The following is a 25,420-nucleotide window of genomic DNA, read 5'->3' on the forward strand; positions in this document are numbered from 1 at the left end:
TGTTCACTCTGTGAGCGAGCGGGCACAGCTCCTCGTAAATGGATTTCCATGTGAGTGACTCCTCACAAACGTCGTCAGGCAGGTATAGATCAGATGATTGCCTCTTGAGCACATTCACAACCTCTGCCAGGTCCTGCTGGGTGTCCCCCTGAGTGTCTTCTCGGGCGGCCACTGGCGTGGCCTCTGGGCTGGCCGGGCGCTCGGGGGCTGTGGCAGGGGTATTAGATCGTTTTACTGCAGAGGAGCAGGAGGCCTCAGTGTCATCGTTCTTGTCATCGTTGTTTGCCATTTTCTTCAGAATCTCTTCCTTTCTCTTTTGGGCCATCCTCTCTTTCAGCTGTGCTTTATACATGCTTGCAATTTCTGCTCCTCTCCGTTGAACTTCCTCAGACAATTCCTCAGACGATGCAGTCTCTGGCCTCTTAACCTCATCCTTGACCTTTGCCTGGCCAGTCAATGGGGACCTGGGGTGGACCTGCGGATGGGTCTGTCTCATCCGGGCAGGAGGGCCGGGAGCCAGGAGGTGGGATGGGACAGCAAATCGGTGTGAAGTGTGTGGGTATGACGTCTTGGACGGAGAATGAGGCCATTTATCAGGGGAGGTGCAGCTCTGTGTGTCCAGAGGGGGAAAGATTGAGTGTTTCTTAGGTGGGTCCTCCTGGGTGCCGGCAGCATGCTGGTCAAGCTCCGATTGGCTGTTGGCGAGGTACCTGTGGTGGTTGTACCAGGGGAAAGCTGGCAGTGTCGGGGAGACGGGACAAATAATGGAGGAGGTGGAGCGCTGCTTGATCACCCCTTTATCCACCCCAATCTGTATGATGACAACACACTTTTATTACTTAATAGCTTGATGGTTATTGTTATTACTATCTTAAAACAATTACATGTGTATGGGTAATAAATATCATAGAGAAAACACGTTTTATTACTGTATATTAGCCTATTAGGAAAATGGGAAGGTCCACACTTTTGGAATCATTCCAATTTAGAAATTCTTCCATTCCTTTTCAACTTTATTATAAGAATGCAGACCTTCCCAAAAATACTACCAGTGCAGAACACAGACCTTCCTCAGAATACTACCAGTGCAGAATTCTGACCTTCTTAAGAATACTACCAGTGCAGAATTCTGACCTTCTTAAGAATACTACCAGTGCAGAATTCAGAACTTCTTAATAATACTACCAGTGCAGAATGCAGACCTTCTTAATAATACTACCAGTGCAGAATTCAGACCTTCCTGAGAATACTACCAGTGCAGAATGCAGACCTTCTTAATAATACTACCAGTGCAGAATGCAGACCTTCCTCAGAATACTACCAGTGCAGAATGCAGACCTTCCTAGGAATACTACCAGTGCAGAATTCAGACCTTCCTCAGAATACTACCAGTGCAGAATGCAGACCTTCCTCAGAATACTACCAGTGCAGAATGCAGACCTTCCTCAGAATACTACCAGTGCAGAATGCAGACCTTCCTCAGAATACTACCAGTGCAGAATGCAGACCTTCCTCAGAATACTACCAGTGCAGAATGCAGACCTTCCTCAGAATACTTCCAGTGTGCAGTTCTTTTTCTTGCCTTCTTATTTCACTATTCTATCTATTTAGATCTCATTTCTGTGTATCAGGATTGGGAACATCTAAAGCAACTACAGTATATCTACTTATATGAAAGTCTGATTAAAGAAAACGGCTCTTGTTACCTCCTCCAAGAGTTGGTGCAGCCTAAATATTTCTCCATACAGCGCCTTAATCTCCCTCATGTTTCCTCGCTCAGTTCTCCATGTCTCTCTAGCCAATCTCCAATGGGCGAGGTCAAGGTCATGGATATCCTCCCGCATGCCTAGTTCAACCTGGGTTCCCTTCTCATTTAGCCTCTTCTTTTTCCTCTTCTTCTGGATTGAATCGGTGTTCTCCTTGTCCTGCCTACACACCTTTGGGGCAGTAGGGATATTGAGAATAGAACATGGTATATTTTATTTTACTCATTGGATTATTATGTGCCTTCCATTGTATTTCATTGATATAGAATATCAATAAGGTATAATGTTGACACTAGATCAAGCCGTAGTTTGTACAAAGTTTACACTGATTGGCCATACATGATTAGTCTGGACCACTTTAGTGGGTCGTAGATTTAGCCTGCAGATGGGACTTACATTAAGGCTGGGGAGTTGTGAGGAGTTGTGAGGCTGGTGTGTTCTGGGCCTGTGGAGTTCACTAGTTCCTGTGCAGAAATCATCCTGTGCAGTCCGATTTGCCCATGGCTAGAAATGAAAATGATGACAAACATGCAGTCAGAAATGAGGTTATCATGATACAAGCTTGTTATTTTCAATCTTAGAAAGCTTAGAAAGCAACTAATACAGTTGTCTACAGAGAACAGGCTTTGATAGTAAACACTTACCTAATGAAGTCATTCAGCTGTGCTCCTCCTCCAACCCTCCTATCCTTTCCAATTGATGCTTCAACAGATGTTTCTTTGGCTGCTCTTTTCATCTATCTCAGACTTGAACAGGCTTAGAAAGAGGACAAAAGGAAGCCAAAGCAACTTTAACTTGACCTTTTATCCCATGGTCCTTCCTGATTCTGTCCATCAGAACTTGAATTCTATATCTCCTACTTCCCTCCTGATAAACCACTCTGGTCTCTCTTCCTCCTCTCTCATGTTTCCTCCTCTTCACCCTCATGCCTGGCTTCCTTATAATTTGTTCCTCCTTTTACTTATTTTCTCATTTTTTTGTTTGTTTTTTCTCTTAAAAAAAACTCTGTTGTTTATTTACATCTATCAACATACCTAGGAGCATTGACTTGTACATTTCTTCTTTTGTCTGCTCCCTTTCTTTTGTCATCTACTGAAAAGTTGTCGATGCCTCGTCCGCCGCTTTCTTCTGCTTCTTCCTTGTTCTCCTCTTTGCAGACTGTGCGTGAGCGGTCTCTGGACGCTGCTCTCTCTCTTCCCTCCGCACAGAGGCGTCAGATGTAGACGCTGTGACCTCGTATGCCACCACCTGTTTTGCTCTCTGTGTCTGTCCTTTTTTCTGACACAGCGCACGCCTCTTTTCTCTTTCAATCTGTGCATTCCTCTCTTCTCTCTCATACAGTTTCTCCATCTCCATCTTGAACCTGGCCTCGTGATCTTTTATTCTTTGAAACTCTGCTCTCTTCTTATCCTCGTCCCGTATCCTTGTCTGCCTTTTCTGTTCCTCCTTCTCTTGTTCCTGTTGTATCTTCAATCTCCTTTTCTGTTCCTCTTTCCTCCTCTTCTCTTCTTTCTCTCGTGCCTTTTGCTGCATCTCCAACACCTTCATTCTCTCCTTTTCCCTGTCCCTCTCCTCCTCCATCCTCTGTTTCTCCATCTTTTTCAACTTCTCTGCCCTCTGTTTCTCCATCTTTTTCTCTTCCTCTGCCCTCTGTTTCTCCATCTTTTTCTCTTGCTCTTGTCTCTTTTTCTCATGTTCGATCTTTAGTTTCATCTCTGCCTTCTCCCTTTTCCTCTGCTCCTCTAACTTGTTTTTTTCCATATTTTCTGTCCTTTTCCTTTCCTCCTCATTCAATTTCTTCTGTCTCTTTTCCCACTTTTTGAGCTCTTCGTCCCTGGCTTTTTCCTTCCTCCTTTCAATCTTCATCTCTTCATTTCTCTTAGCCTCATACTTGAAATATTTGATCCTGTCTGCGTAGCTCATGGCATTAAGTTCTTCTATCCCTCGGCTCGCCATCATACACATTGCATTGGCGGTTGCAAATCTCCCTTCCATTTTACCACTATCAATCTCCTTCCTGTCCCTCTTACCATAAGGATCCCTGTGTAGACATTTCTGCTGTTGTCCACTCATGCTCTCCTCACTTTTACTACTCCCCTCCTGACTTGTGTCCTCACTCACACTCTGAGACACATCATCCTCAGACGAGCACGAGGGAGTCACAGCATTCTCAGTGATGACGCGAAGCGCCTTGATGTAGTCAGCTTCTGTGTTCACTCTGTGAGCGAGCGGGCACAGCTCCTCGTAAATGGATTTCCATGTGAGTGACTCCTCACAAACGTCGTCAGGCAGGTATAGATCAGATGATTGCCTCTTGAGCACATTCACAACCTCTGCCAGGTCCTGCTGGGTGTCCCCCTGAGTGTCTTCTCGGGCGGCCACTGGCGTGGCCTCTGGGCTGGCCGGGCGCTCGGGGGCTGTGGCAGGGGTATTAGATCGTTTTACTGCAGAGGAGCAGGAGGCCTCAGTGTCATCGTTCTTGTCATCGTTGTTTGCCATTTTCTTCAGAATCTCTTCCTTTCTCTTTTGGGCCATCCTCTCTTTCAGCTGTGCTTTATACATGCTTGCAATTTCTGCTCCTCTCCGTTGAACTTCCTCAGACAATTCCTCAGACGATGCAGTCTCTGGCCTCTTAACCTCATCCTTGACCTTTGCCTGGCCAGTCAATGGGGACCTGGGGTGGACCTGCGGATGGGTCTGTCTCATCCGGGCAGGAGGGCCGGGAGCCAGGAGGTGGGATGGGACAGCAAATCGGTGTGAAGTGTGTGGGTATGACGTCTTGGACGGAGAATGAGGCCATTTATCAGGGGAGGTGCAGCTCTGTGTGTCCAGAGGGGGAAAGATTGAGTGTTTCTTAGGTGGGTCCTCCTGGGTGCCGGCAGCATGCTGGTCAAGCTCCGATTGGCTGTTGGCGAGGTACCGTTGGTGGTTGTACCAGGGGAAAGCTGGCAGTGTCGGGGAGACGGGACAAATAATGGAGGAGGTGGAGCGCTGCTTGATCACCCCTTTATCCACCCCAATCTGTATGATGACAGACACACTTTTATTACTTAATAGCTTGATGGTTATTGTTATTACTATCTTAAAACAATTACATGTGTATGGGTAATAAATATCATAGAGAAAACACGTTTTATTACTGTATATTAGCCTCTTAGGAAAATGGGAAGGTCCACACTTTTGGAATCATTCCAATTTAGAAATTCTTCCATTCCTTTTCAACTTTATTATAAGAATGCAGACCTTCCCAAAAATACTACCAGTGCAGAACACAGACCTTCCTCAGAATACTACCAGTGCAGAATTCTGACCTTCTTAAGAATACTACCAGTGCAGAATTCTGACCTTCTTAAGAATACTACCAGTGCAGAATTCAGAACTTCTTAATAATACTACCAGTGCAGAATGCAGACCTTCTTAATAATACTACCAGTGCAGAATTCAGACCTTCCTGAGAATACTACCAGTGCAGAATGCAGACCTTCTTAATAATACTACCAGTGCAGAATGCAGACCTTCCTAGGAATACTACCAGTGCAGAATTCAGACCTTCCTCAGAATACTACCAGTGCAGAATGCAGACCTTCCTCAGAATACTACCAGTGCAGAATGCAGACCTTCCTCAGAATACTACCAGTGCAGAATTCAGACCTTCCTCAGAATACTACCAGTGCAGAATGCAGACCTTCCTCAGAATACTACCAGTGCAGAATGCAGACCTTCCTCAGAATACTACCAGTGCAGAATGCAGACCTTCCTCAGAATACTACCAGTGCAGAATGCAGACCTTCCTCAGAATACTTCCAGTGCAGAATGCAGACCTTCCTCAGAATACTACCAGTGCAGAATGCAGACCTTCCTCAGAATACTACCAGTGCAGAATGCAGACCTTCCTCAGAATACTTCCAGTGTGCAGTTCTTTTTCTTGCCTTCTTATTTCACTATTCTATCTATTTAGATCTCATTTCTGTGTATCAGGATTGGGAACATCTAAAGCAACTACAGTATATCTACTTATATGAAAGTCTGATTAAAGAAAATGGCTCTTGTTACCTCCTCCAAGAGTTGGTGCAGCCTAAATATTTCTCCATACAGCGCCTTAATCTCCCTCATGTTTCCTCGCTCAGTTCTCCATGTCTCTCTAGCCAATCTCCAATGGGCGAGGTCAAGGTCATGGATATCCTCCCGCATGCCTAGTTCAACCTGGGTTCCCTTCTCATTTAGCCTCTTCTTTTTCCTCTTCTTCTGGATTGAATCGGTGTTCTCCTTGTCCTGCCTACACACCTTTGGGGCAGTAGGGATATTGAGAATAGAACATGGTATATTTTATTTTACTCATTGGATTATTATGTGCCTTCCATTGTATTTCATTGATATAGAATATCAATAAGGTATAATGTTGACACTAGATCAATCCGTAGTTTGTACAAAGTTTACACTGATTGGCCATACATGATTAGTCTGGACCACTTTAGTGGGTCGTAGATTTAGCCTGCAGATGGGACTTACATTAAGGCTGGGGAGTTGTGAGGAGTTGTGAGGCTGGTGTGTTCTGGGCCTGTGGAGTTCACTAGTTCCTGTGCAGAAATCATCCTGTGCAGTCCGATTTGCCCATGGCTAGAAATGAAAATGATGACAAACATGCAGTCAGAAATGAGGTTATCATGATACAAGCTTGTTATTTTCAATCTTAGAAAGCTTAGAAAGCAACTAATACAGTTGTCTACAGAGAACAGGCTTTGATAGTAAACACTTACCTAATGAAGTCATTCAGCTGTGCTCCTCCTCCAACCCTCCCATCCTTTCCAATTGATGCTTCAACAGATGTTTCTTTGGCTGCTCTTTTCATCTATCTCAGACTTGAACAGGCTTAGAAAGAGGACAAAAGGAAGCCAAAGCAACTTTAACTTGACCTTTTATCCCATGGTCCTTCCTGATTCTGTCCATCAGAACTTGAATTCTATATCTCCTACTTCCCTCCTGATAAACCACTCTGGTCTCTCTTCCTCCTCTCTCATGTTTCCTCCTCTTCACCCTCATGTCTGGCTTCCTTATAATTTGTTCCTCCTTTTACTTATTTTCTCATTTTTTTGTTTGTTTTTTCTCTTAAAAAAAACTCTTGTTTATTTACATCTATCAACATACCTAGGAGCATTGACTTGTACATTTCTTCTTTTGTCTGCTCCCTTTCTTTTGTCATCTACTGAAAAGTTGTCGATGCCTCGTCCGCCGCTTTCTTCTGCTTCTTCCTTGTTCTCCTCTTTGCAGACTGTGCGTGAGCGGTCTCTGGACGCTGCTCCCTCTCTTCCCTCCGCACAGAGGCGTCAGATGTAGACGCTGTGACCTCGTATGCCACCACCTGTTTTGCTCTCTGTGTCTGTCCTTTTTTCTGACACAGCGCACGCCTCTTTTCTCTTTCAATCTGTGCATTCCTCTCTTCTCTCTCATACAGTTTCTCCATCTCCATCTTGAACCTGGCCTCGTGATCTTTTATTCTTTGAAACTCTGCTCTCTTCTTATCCTCGTCCCGTATCCTTGTCTGCCTTTTCTGTTCCTCCTTCTCTTGTTCCTGTTGTATCTTCAATCTCCTTTTCTGTTCCTCTTTCCTCCTCTTCTCTTCTTTCTCTCGTGCCTTTTGCTGCATCTCCAACACCTTCATTCTCTCCTTTTCCCTGTCCCTCTCCTCCTCCATCCTCTGTTTCTCCATCTTTTTCAACTTCTCTGCCCTCTGTTTCTCCATCTTTTTCTCTTCCTCTGCCCTCTGTTTCTCCATCTTTTTCTCTTGCTCTTGTCTCTTTTTCTCATGTTCGATCTTTAGTTTCATCTCTGCCTTCTCCCTTTTCCTCTGCTCCTCTAACTTGTTTTTTTCCATATTTTCTGTCCTTTTCCTTTCCTCCTCATTCAATTTCTTCTGTCTCTTTTCCCACTTTTTGAGCTCTTCGTCCCTGGCTTTTTCCTTCCTCCTTTCAATCTTAGCCTCATACTTGAAATATTTGATCCTGTCTGCGTAGCTCATGGCATTAAGTTCTTCTATCCCTCGGCTCGCCATCATACACATTGCATTGGCGGTTGCAAATCTCCCTTCCATTTTACCACTATCAATCTCCTTCCTGTCCCTCTTACCATAAGGATCCCTGTGTAGACATTTCTGCTGTTGTCCACTCATGCTCTCCTCACTTTTACTACTCCCCTCCTGACTTGTGTCCTCACTCACACTCTGAGACACATCATCCTCAGACGAGCACGAGGGAGTCACAGCATTCTCAGTGATGACGCGAAGCGCCTTGATGTAGTCAGCTTCTGTGTTCACTCTGTGAGCGAGCGGGCACAGCTCCTCGTAAATGGATTTCCATGTGAGTGACTCCTCACAAACGTCGTCAGGCAGGTATAGATCAGATGATTGCCTCTTGAGCACATTCACAACCTCTGCCAGGTCCTGCTGGGTGTCCCCCTGAGTGTCTTCTCGGGCGGCCACTGGCGTGGCCTCTGGGCTGGCCGGGCGCTCGGGGGCTGTGGCAGGGGTATTAGATCGTTTTACTGCAGAGGAGCAGGAGGCCTCAGTGTCATCGTTCTTGTCATCGTTGTTTGCCATTTTCTTCAGAATCTCTTCCTTTCTCTTTTGGGCCATCCTCTCTTTCAGCTGTGCTTTATACATGCTTGCAATTTCTGCTCCTCTCCGTTGAACTTCCTCAGACAATTCCTCAGACGATGCAGTCTCTGGCCTCTTAACCTCATCCTTGACCTTTGCCTGGCCAGTCAATGGGGACCTGGGGTGGACCTGCGGATGGGTCTGTCTCATCCGGGCAGGAGGGCCGGGAGCCAGGAGGTGGGATGGGACAGCAAATCGGTGTGAAGTGTGTGGGTATGACGTCTTGGACGGAGAATGAGGCCATTTATCAGGGGAGGTGCAGCTCTGTGTGTCCAGAGGGGGAAAGATTGAGTGTTTCTTAGGTGGGTCCTTCTGGGTGCCGGCAGCATGCTGGTCAGGCTCCGATTGGCTGTTGGCGAGGTACCTGTGGTGGTTGTACCAGGGGAAAGCTGGCAGTGTCGGGGAGACGGGACAAATAATGGAGGAGGTGGAGCGCTGCTTGATCACCCCTTTATCCACCCCAATCTGTATGATGACAGACACACTTTTATTACTTAATAGCTTGATGGTTATTGTTATTACTATCTTAAAACAATTACATGTGTATGGGTAATAAATATCATAGAGAAAACACGTTTTATTACTGTATATTAGCCTCTTAGGAAAATGGGAAGGTCCACACTTTTGGAATCATTCCAATTTAGAAATTCTTCCATTCCTTTTCAACTTTATTATAAGAATGCAGACCTTCCCAAAAATACTACCAGTGCAGAACACAGACCTTCCTCAGAATACTACCAGTGCAGAATTCTGACCTTCTTAAGAATACTACCAGTGCAGAATTCTGACCTTCTTAAGAATACTACCAGTGCAGAATTCAGAACTTCTTAATAATACTACCAGTGCAGAATGCAGACCTTCTTAATAATACTACCAGTGCAGAATTCAGACCTTCCTGAGAATACTACCAGTGCAGAATGCAGACCTTCTTAATAATACTACCAGTGCAGAATGCAGACCTTCCTAGGAATACTACCAGTGCAGAATTCAGACCTTCCTCAGAATACTACCAGTGCAGAATGCAGACCTTCCTCAGAATACTACCAGTGCAGAATGCAGACCTTCCTCAGAATACTACCAGTGCAGAATTCAGACCTTCCTCAGAATACTACCAGTGCAGAATGCAGACCTTCCTCAGAATACTACCAGTGCAGAATGCAGACCTTCCTCAGAATACTACCAGTGCAGAATGCAGACCTTCCTCAGAATACTACCAGTGCAGAATGCAGACCTTCCTCAGAATACTTCCAGTGCAGAATGCAGACCTTCCTCAGAATACTACCAGTGCAGAATGCAGACCTTCCTCAGAATACTACCAGTGCAGAATGCAGACCTTCCTCAGAATACTTCCAGTGTGCAGTTCTTTTTCTTGCCTTCTTATTTCACTATTCTATCTATTTAGATCTCATTTCTGTGTATCAGGATTGGGAACATCTAAAGCAACTACAGTATATCTACTTATATGAAAGTCTGATTAAAGAAAATGGCTCTTGTTACCTCCTCCAAGAGTTGGTGCAGCCTAAATATTTCTCCATACAGCGCCTTAATCTCCCTCATGTTTCCTCGCTCAGTTCTCCATGTCTCTCTAGCCAATCTCCAATGGGCGAGGTCAAGGTCATGGATATCCTCCCGCATGCCTAGTTCAACCTGGGTTCCCTTCTCATTTAGCCTCTTCTTTTTCCTCTTCTTCTGGATTGAATCGGTGTTCTCCTTGTCCTGCCTACACACCTTTGGGGCAGTAGGGATATTGAGAATAGAACATGGTATATTTTATTTTACTCATTGGATTATTATGTGCCTTCCATTGTATTTCATTGATATAGAATATCAATAAGGTATAATGTTGACACTAGATCAATCCGTAGTTTGTACAAAGTTTACACTGATTGGCCATACATGATTAGTCTGGACCACTTTAGTGGGTCGTAGATTTAGCCTGCAGATGGGACTTACATTAAGGCTGGGGAGTTGTGAGGAGTTGTGAGGCTGGTGTGTTCTGGGCCTGTGGAGTTCACTAGTTCCTGTGCAGAAATCATCCTGTGCAGTCCGATTTGCCCATGGCTAGAAATGAAAATGATGACAAACATGCAGTCAGAAATGAGGTTATCATGATACAAGCTTGTTATTTTCAATCTTAGAAAGCTTAGAAAGCAACTAATACAGTTGTCTACAGAGAACAGGCTTTGATAGTAAACACTTACCTAATGAAGTCATTCAGCTGTGCTCCTCCTCCAACCCTCCCATCCTTTCCAATTGATGCTTCAACAGATGTTTCTTTGGCTGCTCTTTTCATCTATCTCAGACTTGAACAGGCTTAGAAAGAGGACAAAAGGAAGCCAAAGCAACTTTAACTTGACCTTTTATCCCATGGTCCTTCCTGATTCTGTCCATCAGAACTTGAATTCTATATCTCCTACTTCCCTCCTGATAAACCACTCTGGTCTCTCTTCCTCCTCTCTCATGTTTCCTCCTCTTCACCCTCATGTCTGGCTTCCTTATAATTTGTTCCTCCTTTTACTTATTTTCTCATTTTTTTGTTTGTTTTTTCTCTTAAAAAAAACTCTTGTTTATTTACATCTATCAACATACCTAGGAGCATTGACTTGTACATTTCTTCTTTTGTCTGCTCCCTTTCTTTTGTCATCTACTGAAAAGTTGTCGATGCCTCGTCCGCCGCTTTCTTCTGCTTCTTCCTTGTTCTCCTCTTTGCAGACTGTGCGTGAGCGGTCTCTGGACGCTGCTCCCTCTCTTCCCTCCGCACAGAGGCGTCAGATGTAGACGCTGTGACCTCGTATGCCACCACCTGTTTTGCTCTCTGTGTCTGTCCTTTTTTCTGACACAGCGCACGCCTCTTTTCTCTTTCAATCTGTGCATTCCTCTCTTCTCTCTCATACAGTTTCTCCATCTCCATCTTGAACCTGGCCTCGTGATCTTTTATTCTTTGAAACTCTGCTCTCTTCTTATCCTCGTCCCGTATCCTTGTCTGCCTTTTCTGTTCCTCCTTCTCTTGTTCCTGTTGTATCTTCAATCTCCTTTTCTGTTCCTCTTTCCTCCTCTTCTCTTCTTTCTCTCGTGCCTTTTGCTGCATCTCCAACACCTTCATTCTCTCCTTTTCCCTGTCCCTCTCCTCCTCCATCCTCTGTTTCTCCATCTTTTTCAACTTCTCTGCCCTCTGTTTCTCCATCTTTTTCTCTTCCTCTGCCCTCTGTTTCTCCATCTTTTTCTCTTGCTCTTGTCTCTTTTTCTCATGTTCGATCTTTAGTTTCATCTCTGCCTTCTCCCTTTTCCTCTGCTCCTCTAACTTGTTTTTTTCCATATTTTCTGTCCTTTTCCTTTCCTCCTCATTCAATTTCTTCTGTCTCTTTTCCCACTTTTTGAGCTCTTCGTCCCTGGCTTTTTCCTTCCTCCTTTCAATCTTAGCCTCATACTTGAAATATTTGATCCTGTCTGCGTAGCTCATGGCATTAAGTTCTTCTATCCCTCGGCTCGCCATCATACACATTGCATTGGCGGTTGCAAATCTCCCTTCCATTTTACCACTATCAATCTCCTTCCTGTCCCTCTTACCATAAGGATCCCTGTGTAGACATTTCTGCTGTTGTCCACTCATGCTCTCCTCACTTTTACTACTCCCCTCCTGACTTGTGTCCTCACTCACACTCTGAGACACATCATCCTCAGACGAGCACGAGGGAGTCACAGCATTCTCAGTGATGACGCGAAGCGCCTTGATGTAGTCAGCTTCTGTGTTCACTCTGTGAGCGAGCGGGCACAGCTCCTCGTAAATGGATTTCCATGTGAGTGACTCCTCACAAACGTCGTCAGGCAGGTATAGATCAGATGATTGCCTCTTGAGCACATTCACAACCTCTGCCAGGTCCTGCTGGGTGTCCCCCTGAGTGTCTTCTCGGGCGGCCACTGGCGTGGCCTCTGGGCTGGCCGGGCGCTCGGGGGCTGTGGCAGGGGTATTAGATCGTTTTACTGCAGAGGAGCAGGAGGCCTCAGTGTCATCGTTCTTGTCATCGTTGTTTGCCATTTTCTTCAGAATCTCTTCCTTTCTCTTTTGGGCCATCCTCTCTTTCAGCTGTGCTTTATACATGCTTGCAATTTCTGCTCCTCTCCGTTGAACTTCCTCAGACAATTCCTCAGACGATGCAGTCTCTGGCCTCTTAACCTCATCCTTGACCTTTGCCTGGCCAGTCAATGGGGACCTGGGGTGGACCTGCGGATGGGTCTGTCTCATCCGGGCAGGAGGGCCGGGAGCCAGGAGGTGGGATGGGACAGCAAATCGGTGTGAAGTGTGTGGGTATGACGTCTTGGACGGAGAATGAGGCCATTTATCAGGGGAGGTGCAGCTCTGTGTGTCCAGAGGGGGAAAGATTGAGTGTTTCTTAGGTGGGTCCTTCTGGGTGCCGGCAGCATGCTGGTCAGGCTCCGATTGGCTGTTGGCGAGGTACCTGTGGTGGTTGTACCAGGGGAAAGCTGGCAGTGTCGGGGAGACGGGACAAATAATGGAGGAGGTGGAGCGCTGCTTGATCACCCCTTTATCCACCCCAATCTGTATGATGACAGACACACTTTTATTACTTAATAGCTTGATGGTTATTGTTATTACTATCTTAAAACAATTACATGTGTATGGGTAATAAATATCATAGAGAAAACACGTTTTATTACTGTATATTAGCCTCTTAGGAAAATGGGAAGGTCCACACTTTTGGAATCATTCCAATTTAGAAATTCTTCCATTCCTTTTCAACTTTATTATAAGAATGCAGACCTTCCCAAAAATACTACCAGTGCAGAACACAGACCTTCCTCAGAATACTACCAGTGCAGAATTCTGACCTTCTTAAGAATACTACCAGTGCAGAATTCTGACCTTCTTAAGAATACTACCAGTGCAGAATTCAGAACTTCTTAATAATACTACCAGTGCAGAATGCAGACCTTCTTAATAATACTACCAGTGCAGAATTCAGACCTTCCTGAGAATACTACCAGTGCAGAATGCAGACCTTCTTAATAATACTACCAGTGCAGAATGCAGACCTTCCTAGGAATACTACCAGTGCAGAATTCAGACCTTCCTCAGAATACTACCAGTGCAGAATGCAGACCTTCCTCAGAATACTACCAGTGCAGAATGCAGACCTTCCTCAGAATACTACCAGTGCAGAATTCAGACCTTCCTCAGAATACTACCAGTGCAGAATGCAGACCTTCCTCAGAATACTACCAGTGCAGAATGCAGACCTTCCTCAGAATACTACCAGTGCAGAATGCAGACCTTCCTCAGAATACTACCAGTGCAGAATGCAGACCTTCCTCAGAATACTTCCAGTGCAGAATGCAGACCTTCCTCAGAATACTACCAGTGCAGAATGCAGACCTTCCTCAGAATACTACCAGTGCAGAATGCAGACCTTCCTCAGAATACTACCAGTGCAGAATGCAGACCTTCCTCAGAATACTACCAGTGCAGAATGCAGACCTTCCTCAGAATACTACCAGTGCAGAATGCAGACCTTCCTCAGAATACTACCAGTGCAGAATGCAGACCTTCCTCAGAATACTACCAGTGCAGAATGCAGACCTTCCTCAGAATACTTCCAGTGTGCAGTTCTTTTTCTTGCCTTCTTATTTCACTATTCTATCTATTTAGATCTCATTTCTGTGTATCAGGATTGGGAACATCTAAAGCAACTACAGTATATCTACTTATATGAAAGTCTGATTAAAGAAAATGGCTCTTGTTACCTCCTCCAAGAGTTGGTGCAGCCTAAATATTTCTCCATACAGCGCCTTAATCTCCCTCATGTTTCCTCGCTCAGTTCTCCATGTCTCTCTAGCCAATCTCCAATGGGCGAGGTCAAGGTCATGGATATCCTCCCGCATGCCTAGTTCAACCTGGGTTCCCTTCTCATTTAGCCTCTTCTTTTTCCTCTTCTTCTGGATTGAATCGGTGTTCTCCTTGTCCTGCCTACACACCTTTGGGGCAGTAGGGATATTGAGAATAGAACATGGTATATTTTATTTTACTCATTGGATTATTATGTGCCTTCCATTGTATTTCATTGATATAGAATATCAATAAGGTATAATGTTGACACTAGATCAATCCGTAGTTTGTACAAAGTTTACACTGATTGGCCATACATGATTAGTCTGGACCACTTTAGTGGGTCGTAGATTTAGCCTGCAGATGGGACTTACATTAAGGCTGGGGAGTTGTGAGGAGTTGTGAGGCTGGTGTGTTCTGGGCCTGTGGAGTTCACTAGTTCCTGTGCAGAAATCATCCTGTGCAGTCCGATTTGCCCATGGCTAGAAATGAAAATGATGACAAACATGCAGTCAGAAATGAGGTTATCATGATACAAGCTTGTTATTTTCAATCTTAGAAAAGCTCATATGTCAAAGTGATGATTTTAAATCACTGGAGTTTTGACTATGGGGGTGGTGAGAGAAAAGAGATTCTAACCATTCTTATGATGAGCCTTGGAAAGGAGAACTTTCCCATAGTTCCTTCAATTACAGTAATCCTGAAAAAGATACAATATGGCTTAAAAATATTATTATATTATTCAAATCATCTAAATTAAATTGTGCCACAAAGTAGGCCTTTTCACACTAAATCACAAGTGGTCACAACTACTTACCACCAAAATAACCATCCAAAATATAGCAATGATTTTGACCTTGAATTGAACTGTGTTGCCGTAATGTGACAGTAACGCTTTGGCAAACCATTTAGGCTGTCATCATCAGAATACAATCATTTATGACATCACAATTGTGATATAATGTGGTGCCATGGGAAGCCACACCCACCCTGACAGACAACAACTCACCAGAGCCACATAGGCCTATTAACCAATTAATCCACTTCTATGTTTGAAATACAGTATATTTAGTACTAGTAAGCTCATACACATTGCTACAGTGTGGTTTTTACTATGTTTATCACTTCACAGCTACTGTCCATGATGCATCATGAGTGGGTGTCCTCTGATAGCCAGGATGTCTCTAGGGTCTGTGTCCTACAATGGCATTCTATTATCTACGTAGTGTACTATACAATATGATCAGTTTTGCGTTGATATTACATATTTTTTGCTAAATGAAAATCCTGGGACAGCAAGAAAGAAATGCATTCATAAGTTTAAAAAATGTACACATTGTAATTTCAATGTAGATTCCAAGGTAACTCTTGTTGTACCCTCCCTGAAAACAGGGGTTCTTTAGAAGCTGTACTACAATACATGTAGAAAATCAACACTTGAACAACTGTTGAGTGGTTGATAATCATCATTGTACATCCCTTTACAAGCATGGACTTTGATGCATATTATGATTGTTTTTATTTCATATAAATTGTATTTATTTCATATAAATATATATAATTGTTTGTATTTCCTGAGGGGTCTCCTGTGTGTATTTGGGCCCGAAAAGACCACTTTCTTTTATACGCACTCGTGCAATCATTGTAGTCCTCTCCTGCATGCTTCAGAGAACCAGTAGGCCTATGCAATAGAGCATTATTACAAAAACGACATGGTGGCCAATTGAATGTATAATTGCAACATTACAGATTTTTTTACACACTTATTTAATGAGTTTCAAAATAAGTATCCTAATTTTGATGTTTTTACAAACATTATTTTTCTGAAGGAAGTGATGTCCATGTTCTCGCACATTTGAATGTGAACAGATTGTTTTGTAAAGCAGGTGGACTGGGGAGATTCAGTATTGTTCAACAGTCGAGGGAAACTGATAGGCTGATTGTGAAGAAGGTGGATTATATGGTGTTATTCGGGCATGTGATTAATTGTAATGCACAAACGAACTAAGAAACTGGACATAATAGTATCTGCGGATGAAAGGTTTTTGGGTTTCAAGGTCTACACTGCTCAGTGCAAAGAATACTGTCCGAAGATGCTCTTTTTTTTCTCTGGCCCCAGTGCCTGTAGGGATGGGCGTTGGCAGTTGAATCGAATAAAGGAGTACATCGAGTTTTTTGTTTTTGTTCAGTTTTATTTTGTTAATTGTTTGGCCAGATATACAGCCAAAACAGTAGGTGGCGGCATGCACCAATATAATTTGTTTTTGCTGACCGCCATAATATCAAAGAAGAAGTCCCCGTACAGCAATACACCAATTGGTGGGATGCCATAGAACTTTCAAGAACAAGGAAGCTTTCTAAACAAGCGACGATAAGCCTGCTGTTAATCGACCCGATATGACTGCTATCAGACCATTCGAGATGGAGCGTCCAAGACACCGTCCGTTTCTGATTGGTGTTAGCGGAGGAACTGCCAGTGGCAAGGTAGGTAACTAATAATAACTAGTGTACCGTATCTAGCTGTATGGGTTAGTAAGAGACAGTTTATGCTTGATCCAAAAATGTGTTCGGGGGCGCCGTATTGATGGTGTGACGCCATCGCGGAGCCTCTGGAGGCAGGTAGAGGCCAAATTGAGCTCTGTACCGCATCGCTTTGCGTCTCTCAAATGTTGTAATAATGCTGCGGGAGTAGTATTGCTCCGCGTTGACATTATTGAGGGCGGAAGGTCCTGTGTAAACACAAACTCACTTTAACTTCTTCACATCAGCTCTGCTCCGCGAAGCGCAAGAATAATGAATGCCTTGACTTCTGTAAAGGCCATATCACCGTAAATGCTGCACGGCCATTGCAGATAACAAATTGACCATCAAACGCCTTTAACGTTAGGTCGTGTCAACAATCAGTAACATTACAGTCGCAAACGTTAGCTTTCGTTTCCCCGCGAACTGAGAGCAGACACGCCCCTTTACCAAAGTGTTAACAATTTGTATATATTTTTTTCTTTGGCCTAATAATTCACAAACGTCTATTTTCATTAATTTAAGGCAATAAGATGTTAGCTAGCTAATGGTATGCAGCTAACTAGTTAGAATGATTGCGCCCTCTTAGCTTGGTTGTCATGCAGGAATAGGATAACTCTTGATGTGATGTGAGATGGGGGTGTCAGGATGTCTCTTGCCACCAATTCAACTAGTGTCTTGTTTTCTGTCTGAGATTATTTTGAAATGTGCCAACTGCATGTAACAGGTCTTTCACATGGCATATTACACACAATTCATGGGAACTTTACTCAACTCACAACTTGAAATACACAACCCCTTTCTACGTGATAGATTTTTAGGTAAATTGTGATAATCTAGGAAATAATAAACCTGTCTGTTTTTTAGTCTACCGTATGTGCCAAAATCATGGAGTTACTGGGCCAGAACAAGGTGGACCATCATCAGAGGAAAGTTGCTATCGTCAGCCAAGACAGTTTCTACAGAGTCTTGACACTTGACCAGAAGGCCAAGGCACTCAAGGGCCAGTACAACTTTGACCACCCAGGTAGGGGTGGCAGGTAGCTTAGCTGTTAAGGTCGCTGGTTCGAATCCCTGAATTGCTCCTGTAAGTCGTTCTTGATAAGCGCGTCTGCTAAATGACTAAAACTTAAATGTAAAATGACCTACAGGCCTGTATGAATATTGTAATAATATAAGTATGATCGTTGTAATAACATAAGCTCTCCATCAGTCACTTATCACTTAGATAACGTGGATTTAGTTCATCATGGTGTTTAATTAATCTTAGCTAGAATTATAAATGGCTAATGTTCTGGCCGAACAGTGTAATTGAGCTAATAACCTTGAAATGTTTATTACAGACGCTTTTGACAACGAGTTGATGTACCAAACCCTGAAGGATATTGTGGAGGGGAGTGTGGTGGAGGTGCCGACATATGACTTTGTCACGCATTCCAGGTGAGAAGGAAACATTCCATCCAGACCCAGTGTAACAGAGTTAGAAATCCCATTCTTGAATTCAGACAGACGGGATAAAAAATGCCCACATTCTACAGAGCCCAGATAGATGACTGAAAAGAAAAACCAAAATAACTAGGTGTATTTATTAGTCTGATTGCAATGGACTAATCCAATGAAAAACGTTTTAATATAAAAACATAAACATAACATAAAAACAGCTTTAACAGAAACTACCGAAAACAAACATTTGTAATTCGAAATTATGGGAATTAACAATAAATGTACTACTGGTGATACTGGTGTGCCATCCCTGTGGTCTCCAATGGATTAGTCCACTGAGACAGGCGTGTATCAGACAGGTGTCGTGTGCTATACATTTTTATATATGGACTAATCCAATGAAATCAGACTAATGAATAGCGTTTACTCCAAATGGAAAACTTTGTGCAGTGAAAACAATTTAATTCATATAGGTCTTTCCCCTTTTTGTTTAGTCTGTGTACTTCCGTTTGGTCCCTAAAGTAAACGGTTACCGTTGCAAAATGTTTGGCAAAAGACCAAATGTTTTGCAATGGAATCAGACTAATGAATACACTCCTGCTACAGAGTGCCTCTGAGTTGTCTGCTGCAATCTCTTACATGTTTTCTGACACGCTGCACACTAGGTGCAGTTCCAGAGTAAAACAAATCTTGGTCGACCGAGAGTCTGTTCTTTCGACCAATCAGTTGATCGATATTTTGAAAAGTGTATTTTTCCTTAGATAGGGGGTGTGTGTTTGAATAAAGTAAACTATATGTAGACTGTAGGCTATTTTGCGCAGGGGATGAGAAATAATCAGGCAGGCCTATATTGTGACGTTTCCACCGATCAGAGGATTACATTTTCTTTTGCCTTTCATGCCGAGTGGTTCTCAATGGATGTAAAAACAGAATTAATTTACATTCTGTTTGAGGTGAAGAAAAAATTACTATGAGAAGCTCCACAGTGATGGTGAGTTAAGACAATCAGAAATAGTATCTGATCCCTAAATAGGCACATTTATAGGTCTACATTTGCGTGCAGGCCAGGTAGCCTAGGCCTACTTCTATGAGTTACCAGGTGCACTCAAGATTGACAGGAGCACTCCAAACAAAAGACAATACATTTATTGACAACTCAGAAATAAACCTAGGTTGTACACTCTGCAAACAACGTGTCCACTCCTACAATGACAACGCTAACACTGTAATAATAATATATTGAATGCATTAAAATAAAAACGGCTTTCACAGAAACTACCGAAAACAAACATAATTCAAAATTATGGGATTTAACGGTAAATGTACTACTGGTGATACTGGTGTGCCATCCCTGTGGTCTCCAATGGATTAGTCCACTGAGACAGGCGTGTATCAGACAGGTGTCGTGTGCCATGGATTAGTCCACTGAGACAGGCGTGTATCAGACAGGTGTCGTGTGCCATGGATTAGTCCACTGAGACAGGCGTGTATCAGACAGGTGTCGTGTGCCATGGATTAGTCCACTGAGACAGGCGTGTATCAGACAGGTGTCGTGTGCCATGGATTAGTCCACTGAGACAGGCTTGTATCAGACAGGTGTCGTGTGCCATGGATTAGTCCACTGAGACAGGCGTGTATCAGACAGGTGTCGTGTGCCATGGATTAGTCCACTGAGACAGGCGTGTATCAGACAGGTGTCGTGTGCCATGGATTAGTCCACTGAGACAGGCGTGTATCAGACAGGTGTCGTGTGCCATGGATTAGTCCACTGAGACAGGCGTGTATCAGACAGGTGTCGTGTGCCATGGATTAGTCCACTGAGACAGGCGTGTATCAGACAGGTGTCGTGTGCCATGGATTAGTCCACTGAGACAGGCGTGTATCAGACAGGTGTCGTGTGCCATGGATTAGTCCACTGAGACAGGCGTGTATCAGACAGGTGTCGTGTGCCATGGATTAGTCCACTGAGACAGGCGTGTATCAGACAGGTGTCGTGTGCCATGGATTAGTCCACTGAGACAGGCGTGTATCAGACAGGTGTCGTGTGCCATGGATTAGTCCACTGAGACAGGCGTGTATCAGACAGGTGTCGTGTGCCATGGATTAGTCCACTGAGACAGGCGTGTATCAGACAGGTGTCGTGTGCCATGGATTAGTCCACTGAGACAGGCGTGTATCAGACAGGTGTCGTGTGCCATGGATTAGTCCACTGAGACAGGCGTGTATCAGACAGGTGTCGTGTGCCATGGATTAGTCCACTGAGACAGGCGTGTATCAGACAGGTGTCGTGTGCCATGGATTAGTCCACTGAGACAGGCGTGTATCAGACAGGTGTCGTGTGCCATGGATTAGTCCACTGAGACAGGCGTGTATCAGACAGGTGTCGTGTGCCATGGATTAGTCCACTGAGACAGGCGTCGTGTGCCATGGATTAGTCCACTGAGACAGGCGTGTATCAGACAGGTGTCGTGTGCCATGGATTAGTCCACTGAGACAGGCGTGTATCAGACAGGTGTCGTGTGCCATACATTTGTTTTACATATTTGCCACTGCTCTACAAAAAAAATACAGCCAATCAACCAAACAATCAACAAGTCGACTAAATGGGGTCAGCCCCACTTTACGCACTGCCCAGACTAGACTCAAGCTATTTGTATTTCTTTTATTAGTCTTTTTTTCCTCCTTTTCTAATCAATTTCAATCTTGTCTCATCGCTGTTACTCTCCAATGGGCTCCGAAACATGGCCCGCCAAACCGTGTTTCTTAACACCCCCCGCTTAAACCGGAAACACCGTTCACCTGACTACCGAGGTCATACCGCAGGCGCCCGGCCTGCCACAAGGAGTCGCTAGAGCGCGATGAGTCAAATAAAGCTCCCCCGGCAAACCCCTCCCCTAACCCAGAGGACGCTGGGCCAATTGAGCTCACCCTATGGGACTCCTGATCACGTACAGGTTGTGATACAGTCCAGGATGGAACCTGGGTCTAGTGATGCCTCTAGCGCCACTCGGGAGGCCTCTTTGTATTTCTTAAGCTTCACTATAGTTTTCGCTGGGGAAGAGCACCCTACTACTCTGGCTTATTTGGCTCAAGGCTGTGAACTAACCGCAGACAGCCGTTCATCGTCCTGATGTGTGCAGCCTTAAACATGTCATTGCATTTGCAGATGAACTAACACATGCCAATCATGCATTCAGGTGAAAATTAGTCTGTCTATAGAATACCTCTGTGTACTATACATTTGGTGCTTAATGTGTGTGTTCCAGGCTGCCGGACAGGATCATGGTGTACCCGGCTGACGTGGTTCTGTTTGAGGGCATTCTGGTATTCTACTCTCAGGAAGTGAGGGACATGTTTCACATGAAGCTCTTTGTGGACACTGACTCTGATGTCAGGCTTTCCCACAGAGGTACTACTGACCAACACAACTAACTCTTAACAAGGGGATGCACCAACTATGCATAGACACATTTTTCTCTAGCATATTTGATGTATATACTGAATTGCCACATTTGTCTTGATCCTGACCTGGTTGTGGTTGTTGTCTTGGTCTTGACCTGGTTGTGATTTTGACCTGCAGTTCTGCGGGACATGAAGAGGGACAGAGACCTGGAGCAGATCCTTAACCAGTACACTACGTTTGTCAAGCCAGCCTTCGAGGAGTTCTGTTTACCTGTAAATGTCCAGCAGAGCCACACACCAATACCATAGACCGATGATGGACACTTTCATTCTTTATTAATAGGGCTAATTCTGGACACTTAAAATATGACACTTAACATCGTGACTAATTTGTGAAAAATGTATATTCTGTTCTAATTGCAGTCTTTTGAAAGCATTAGCTACCAAATTTACATTGAGTTATTTTTCCCCAGACCAAGAAATATGCAGATGTAATTATTCCTAGAGGAGTTGACAACATGGGTAAGTTATATCACTGATGAAGCCTAGAGACTGACTCCATATCCCTCGCTCTTATTAATCTTCCTCTCATTCTCAGTGGCCATCAACCTCATCGTGCAGCACATCCTGAATGAGGACCTCTGTAAGTGGCAGCATGGAGGAGTGGTGAACGGGCACAGCCGTGGTTTCAAGCGGGCCTTCTCGGAGCAGGGGGACCTGGACAACGCCACAACCAACCTTCCCCTAGGGAAGAGGGTCCTACTGGAGCCGAGCAGTCGCCCCCACTGAGGCAGCCATCTCTGTGTGTGTGTTTACTCTGACTGACAGTCTACTTCTATATACACTTTCCTAATATTGAGTTGCACCCCCTTTTGCCATCAGAACAGCCTCAATTCGTTGGAGCATGGGCTCTACAAGGTGTTGTAAGCATTCCACAGGGATGCTGGCCCATGTTGACTCCAATGCTTCCCACAGTTGTGCCAAGTTGGCTGGATGTCCTTTGGGTGGTGGACCATTCTTGACACACACGGGGAACTGTTGAGCTTGAAAAACCCAGCAGCGTGGCAGTTCTTGACACACTTAAACCAGTGAGGCCGGCACCTACTACCATACCCCGTTCAGAGGCACTTAAATATTTTGTCTTGCCCATTCACCCTCTGATGGCACACAAACACAATCTGCCTCAAGGCTTAAATCCTTCTTTAACCTGTCTTCTCTCCTTCATCTACCCTGATTTGAAGTGGATTTAACAAGTGACATCAATAATGGATCATAGTATTCACCTGGTCAGTGTCATTTAAAGAGCAGGTGTTCTTAATGTTTTGTACACTCAGTGTATATACAGAAAGTATTCACACCCCTTGATTTATTCCACATATGTTGTTAGCCTGAATTCAAAATGTATTCAATTCTACACACAACACCCCAAAAGGACACAGTGAAAACATGTTTAGACATTTTTACAAGTGTATTGAAAATGAAATACAGAAATCTCATTTACATAAGTATTAATTTAAATCTTGCCATAGATTTAAGCAATTTAAGTCAAATATAACTAGGCTACTCAGGAACATTCAATATCATTTTGGTAAGCAACTCTAGTGAATATTTAGCCTTGTTTAAAGTTATTGTCCTGCTGAAAGGTGAATTTGTCTCCCGGTATCTGTTGGAAAGCAGACTAAAACAGGTTTTCCTCTAGGATTTTGTCTGCTTAGCTCTATTCAGTTTCTATTTTGTCCTAAAAAAAATCCCTAGTCCTTGCCAATGACAAGCATACCCATAACATAATTCAGCCACAATATGCTTGAAAATTTACTGAACAAAAATAAACGTAACTTGCAACAATTTTAAAGATGACGGATTTACAGTTCATATAAGGAAATCAGTCACTTGAAATAAATTCATTAGGCCGTCATCTATGGATTTCACAACTGGGAATACAGATATGCATCTGTTGGTCATAGATACCTAAAAAAAAAGGTAGCGGTGTAGATCAGAAAACCAGTCAGTGTCAGGTGTGACCATTTGCCTCATGCAGCGTGACACATCTCCTTTGAATAGAGTTGGCTATTGATTGTGGCCTATGGAATTTTGTGCCACTCCTCAATGGCTGTGCGAAGTTGCTGGATATTGGTGGGGGCAGGAACACGTTGTCGTACACTTCGATCCAGAGCATCTGAAACATGCTCAATGGGTGACATGTCTGGTGAGTATGCAGGCCATGGAAGAACTGGGACATTTTCAGCTTCCAGGAATTATGTACAGATCCTTGCGACATAGGGCCATGCATTATCATGCTGAAATGTGATGGCGACGGATGAATGGCATGACAACGGGCCTTAAGATCTCATCACGGTATCTCTGCATTCCAATTGCCATCGATAAAATGCAATTGTGTTTGTCTGTAGGTTATGCCTGCCCATTCGATATCCCCACTGCCACCATGGGGCACTCTGTTCACAATGTTGACGTCAGGAAACCACTCTTATGGTAGAAGTATGAACATTAAATTCTCTGGCAACAGCTCTGTTGGACATTCCTGCAGTCAGCATGCCAATTGCACTCTCCCTCAACTTGAGACATCTGTGGAATTGTTTTGTGACCAAACCACATTTTAGAGTGGCCTTTTATTATCCCCAGCACAAGGTGCACCTGTGTAATGATCATGCCATTAAATCAGCTTCTTGACAGGTGGATGGATTATCTTGGCAAAGGAGAAATGTTTACTAAAAGTGATTTAAACAAATTTGTGCACCACATTGAGATCTTTTATTTCAGCTCATGAAACATGGGACCAACACTTTACATGTTGCGTTTGTTTTTGTTCAGTGTATGAATAGAGGTACCGAGTGATGTGCTGTGTTGGATTTACCCCAAACATGATGTTTTGTATTCAAGACCAAGTTCATTTGTTTGCCGCAGTTTTACTTTCCTGTTTTAAAGTCACCAGCCAATGGCTGTGAAAGCAGAACTGAGGATGGATCAACATTAGTTACTTCACAATACTAACCGGGTGAAATCACTGAGCGGTTTCCTTCCTCTCTGCCTACTTAGTTAGGAACGACGCCTGTATCTTTGTGGTGACTGTGTATTGGTACACCATCCAGTGTAATTAATAACTTCACCATGCTCAAAATGATATTTCATGTCTGCATTTAAAATATTTACCCATCTACCAATAGGTGCCCTCCTTTGCAAGGCATTGGAAAACATCCTTGGTCTGTGGTAATTGTATGTGTGGGGTACAGAGAGGTAGTCATTAAAAAAATCATGCTAGACACTTATTGCACACAGTGAATCCATGCAACATATAAGTACATTTTTACTCCTGAACTTATTTAGGGTTGCCATAACAAAAGGGATGAATACTTTGATTGAACAGGTGATATACCTTTGACATTATGGGGTATTCTATTGTGTGTAGGCCAGTGACAATTTTAAATTTAGGCTGTAACATAGGGGTGTCAAACTCATTTCATGGAGGACCTAGTGTCTGCTGTTTTTTTGTTTCTCCTTTCAGTTAAGACAACCAGGTGAGGGGAGTTCCTTACTAATCAGTGATCTTCTTTCATCAATCAAGTACAAGGGAGGAGCAAAACCCCGCAGACACAGCCCTCCGTGGAATGAGTTTGACACATGCTTTAACAATGTGGAAAAAGTCAAGGGGTGTGAATACTTTCTGAAGGCACTGTGTGTATATTTATGTATTATGTGTGAATATATATATATATATATATATAGTGTGTTGGATTTGAGCATTGATGCTTTTACTGACATGGTCTGGGAGAGAGATGGGGA

The 25,420-nt window shown here is 43.8% G+C and overlaps 4 protein-coding genes, 2 long non-coding RNA genes and 1 other non-coding gene across 8 annotated transcripts in view; 1 reads left to right on the forward strand and 6 right to left on the reverse strand.

The window, feature by feature from the left end:
- Positions 1-22,614, forward strand: part of uck1 (uridine-cytidine kinase 1) — a 28,297-nt gene extending 5,683 nt beyond the window's left edge. Inside the window, exons 1-7 of one of the 2 annotated variants that reach the window (XM_021601872.2) lie at positions 15,735-16,741; positions 17,645-17,804; positions 18,121-18,217; positions 21,487-21,629; positions 21,801-21,895; positions 22,096-22,144; positions 22,221-22,614. In XM_021601872.2, the coding sequence (XP_021457547.2) occupies positions 16,655-16,741; positions 17,645-17,804; positions 18,121-18,217; positions 21,487-21,629; positions 21,801-21,895; positions 22,096-22,144; positions 22,221-22,411 (822 nt within the window). In that variant the 5' untranslated portion in view covers positions 15,735-16,654 and the 3' untranslated portion in view covers positions 22,412-22,614. Of the gene's footprint in view, positions 1-15,734; positions 16,742-17,644; positions 17,805-18,120; positions 18,218-21,486; positions 21,630-21,800; positions 21,896-22,095; positions 22,145-22,220 lie in introns of those variants that run through there. The other variant, XM_036976892.1, reaches the window with a different exon arrangement.
- On the reverse strand, positions 2,856-4,387 carry LOC118964741 (golgin subfamily A member 6-like protein 6). Its single transcript, XM_036979091.1, has one exon. It carries the CDS (start codon positions 4,326-4,328, stop codon positions 2,856-2,858), a length of 1,473 nt encoding a protein of 490 aa, XP_036834986.1. The 5' UTR covers positions 4,329-4,387.
- LOC118936653 lies at positions 4,690-6,460 on the reverse strand. Its single transcript, XR_005051664.1, has 3 exons — positions 6,276-6,460; positions 5,820-6,050; positions 4,690-4,787 (listed from the first exon to the last, which is right to left on the reverse strand). It is a non-coding gene; the product is annotated as an uncharacterized LOC118936653 (long non-coding RNA).
- Positions 8,602-10,553, reverse strand: LOC118936652. The gene is made up of 3 exons (XR_005051663.1): positions 10,369-10,553; positions 9,913-10,143; positions 8,602-8,880 (listed from the first exon to the last, which is right to left on the reverse strand). It is a non-coding gene; the product is annotated as an uncharacterized LOC118936652 (long non-coding RNA).
- Positions 10,961-11,599, reverse strand: LOC118964536 (vicilin-like seed storage protein At2g18540). Its single transcript, XM_036976527.1, has one exon. The coding sequence runs from the start codon at positions 11,597-11,599 to the stop codon at positions 11,060-11,062; it is 540 nt and encodes a 179-aa protein (XP_036832422.1). The 3' UTR covers positions 10,961-11,059.
- LOC118964537 lies at positions 11,786-12,573 on the reverse strand (the record flags this gene model as incomplete). The annotated part of the gene is made up of 1 exon (XM_036976528.1): positions 11,786-12,573. A coding segment is annotated over exon 1 (729 nt), but the record flags the coding sequence as incomplete, so codon positions are not given.
- Positions 12,695-15,121, reverse strand: LOC110523287. The gene is made up of 3 exons (XR_005051662.1): positions 14,632-15,121; positions 14,176-14,406; positions 12,695-12,973 (listed from the first exon to the last, which is right to left on the reverse strand). It is a non-coding gene; the product is annotated as an uncharacterized LOC110523287 (transcript).
- Positions 22,615-25,420: the final 2,806 nt, after the last annotated feature.

The sequence above is a fragment of the Oncorhynchus mykiss genome, chromosome 5 (genome assembly GCF_013265735.2).
Source record: "Oncorhynchus mykiss isolate Arlee chromosome 5, USDA_OmykA_1.1, whole genome shotgun sequence".
In the NCBI taxonomy this organism is placed as follows: domain Eukaryota; kingdom Metazoa; phylum Chordata; class Actinopteri; order Salmoniformes; family Salmonidae; genus Oncorhynchus; species Oncorhynchus mykiss.

What these genes read in the sequence shown, in the direction of transcription:
- LOC118964741 (XM_036979091.1), bottom strand. Translation starts at nt 4,328, where the DNA reads ATGTATAAAGCACAGCTGAAAGAGAGGATGGCCCAAAAGAGAAAGGAA.
- LOC118964536 (XM_036976527.1), bottom strand. Translation starts at nt 11,599, where the DNA reads ATGGAGAAACAGAGGGCAGAGAAGTTGAAAAAGATGGAGAAACAGAGG.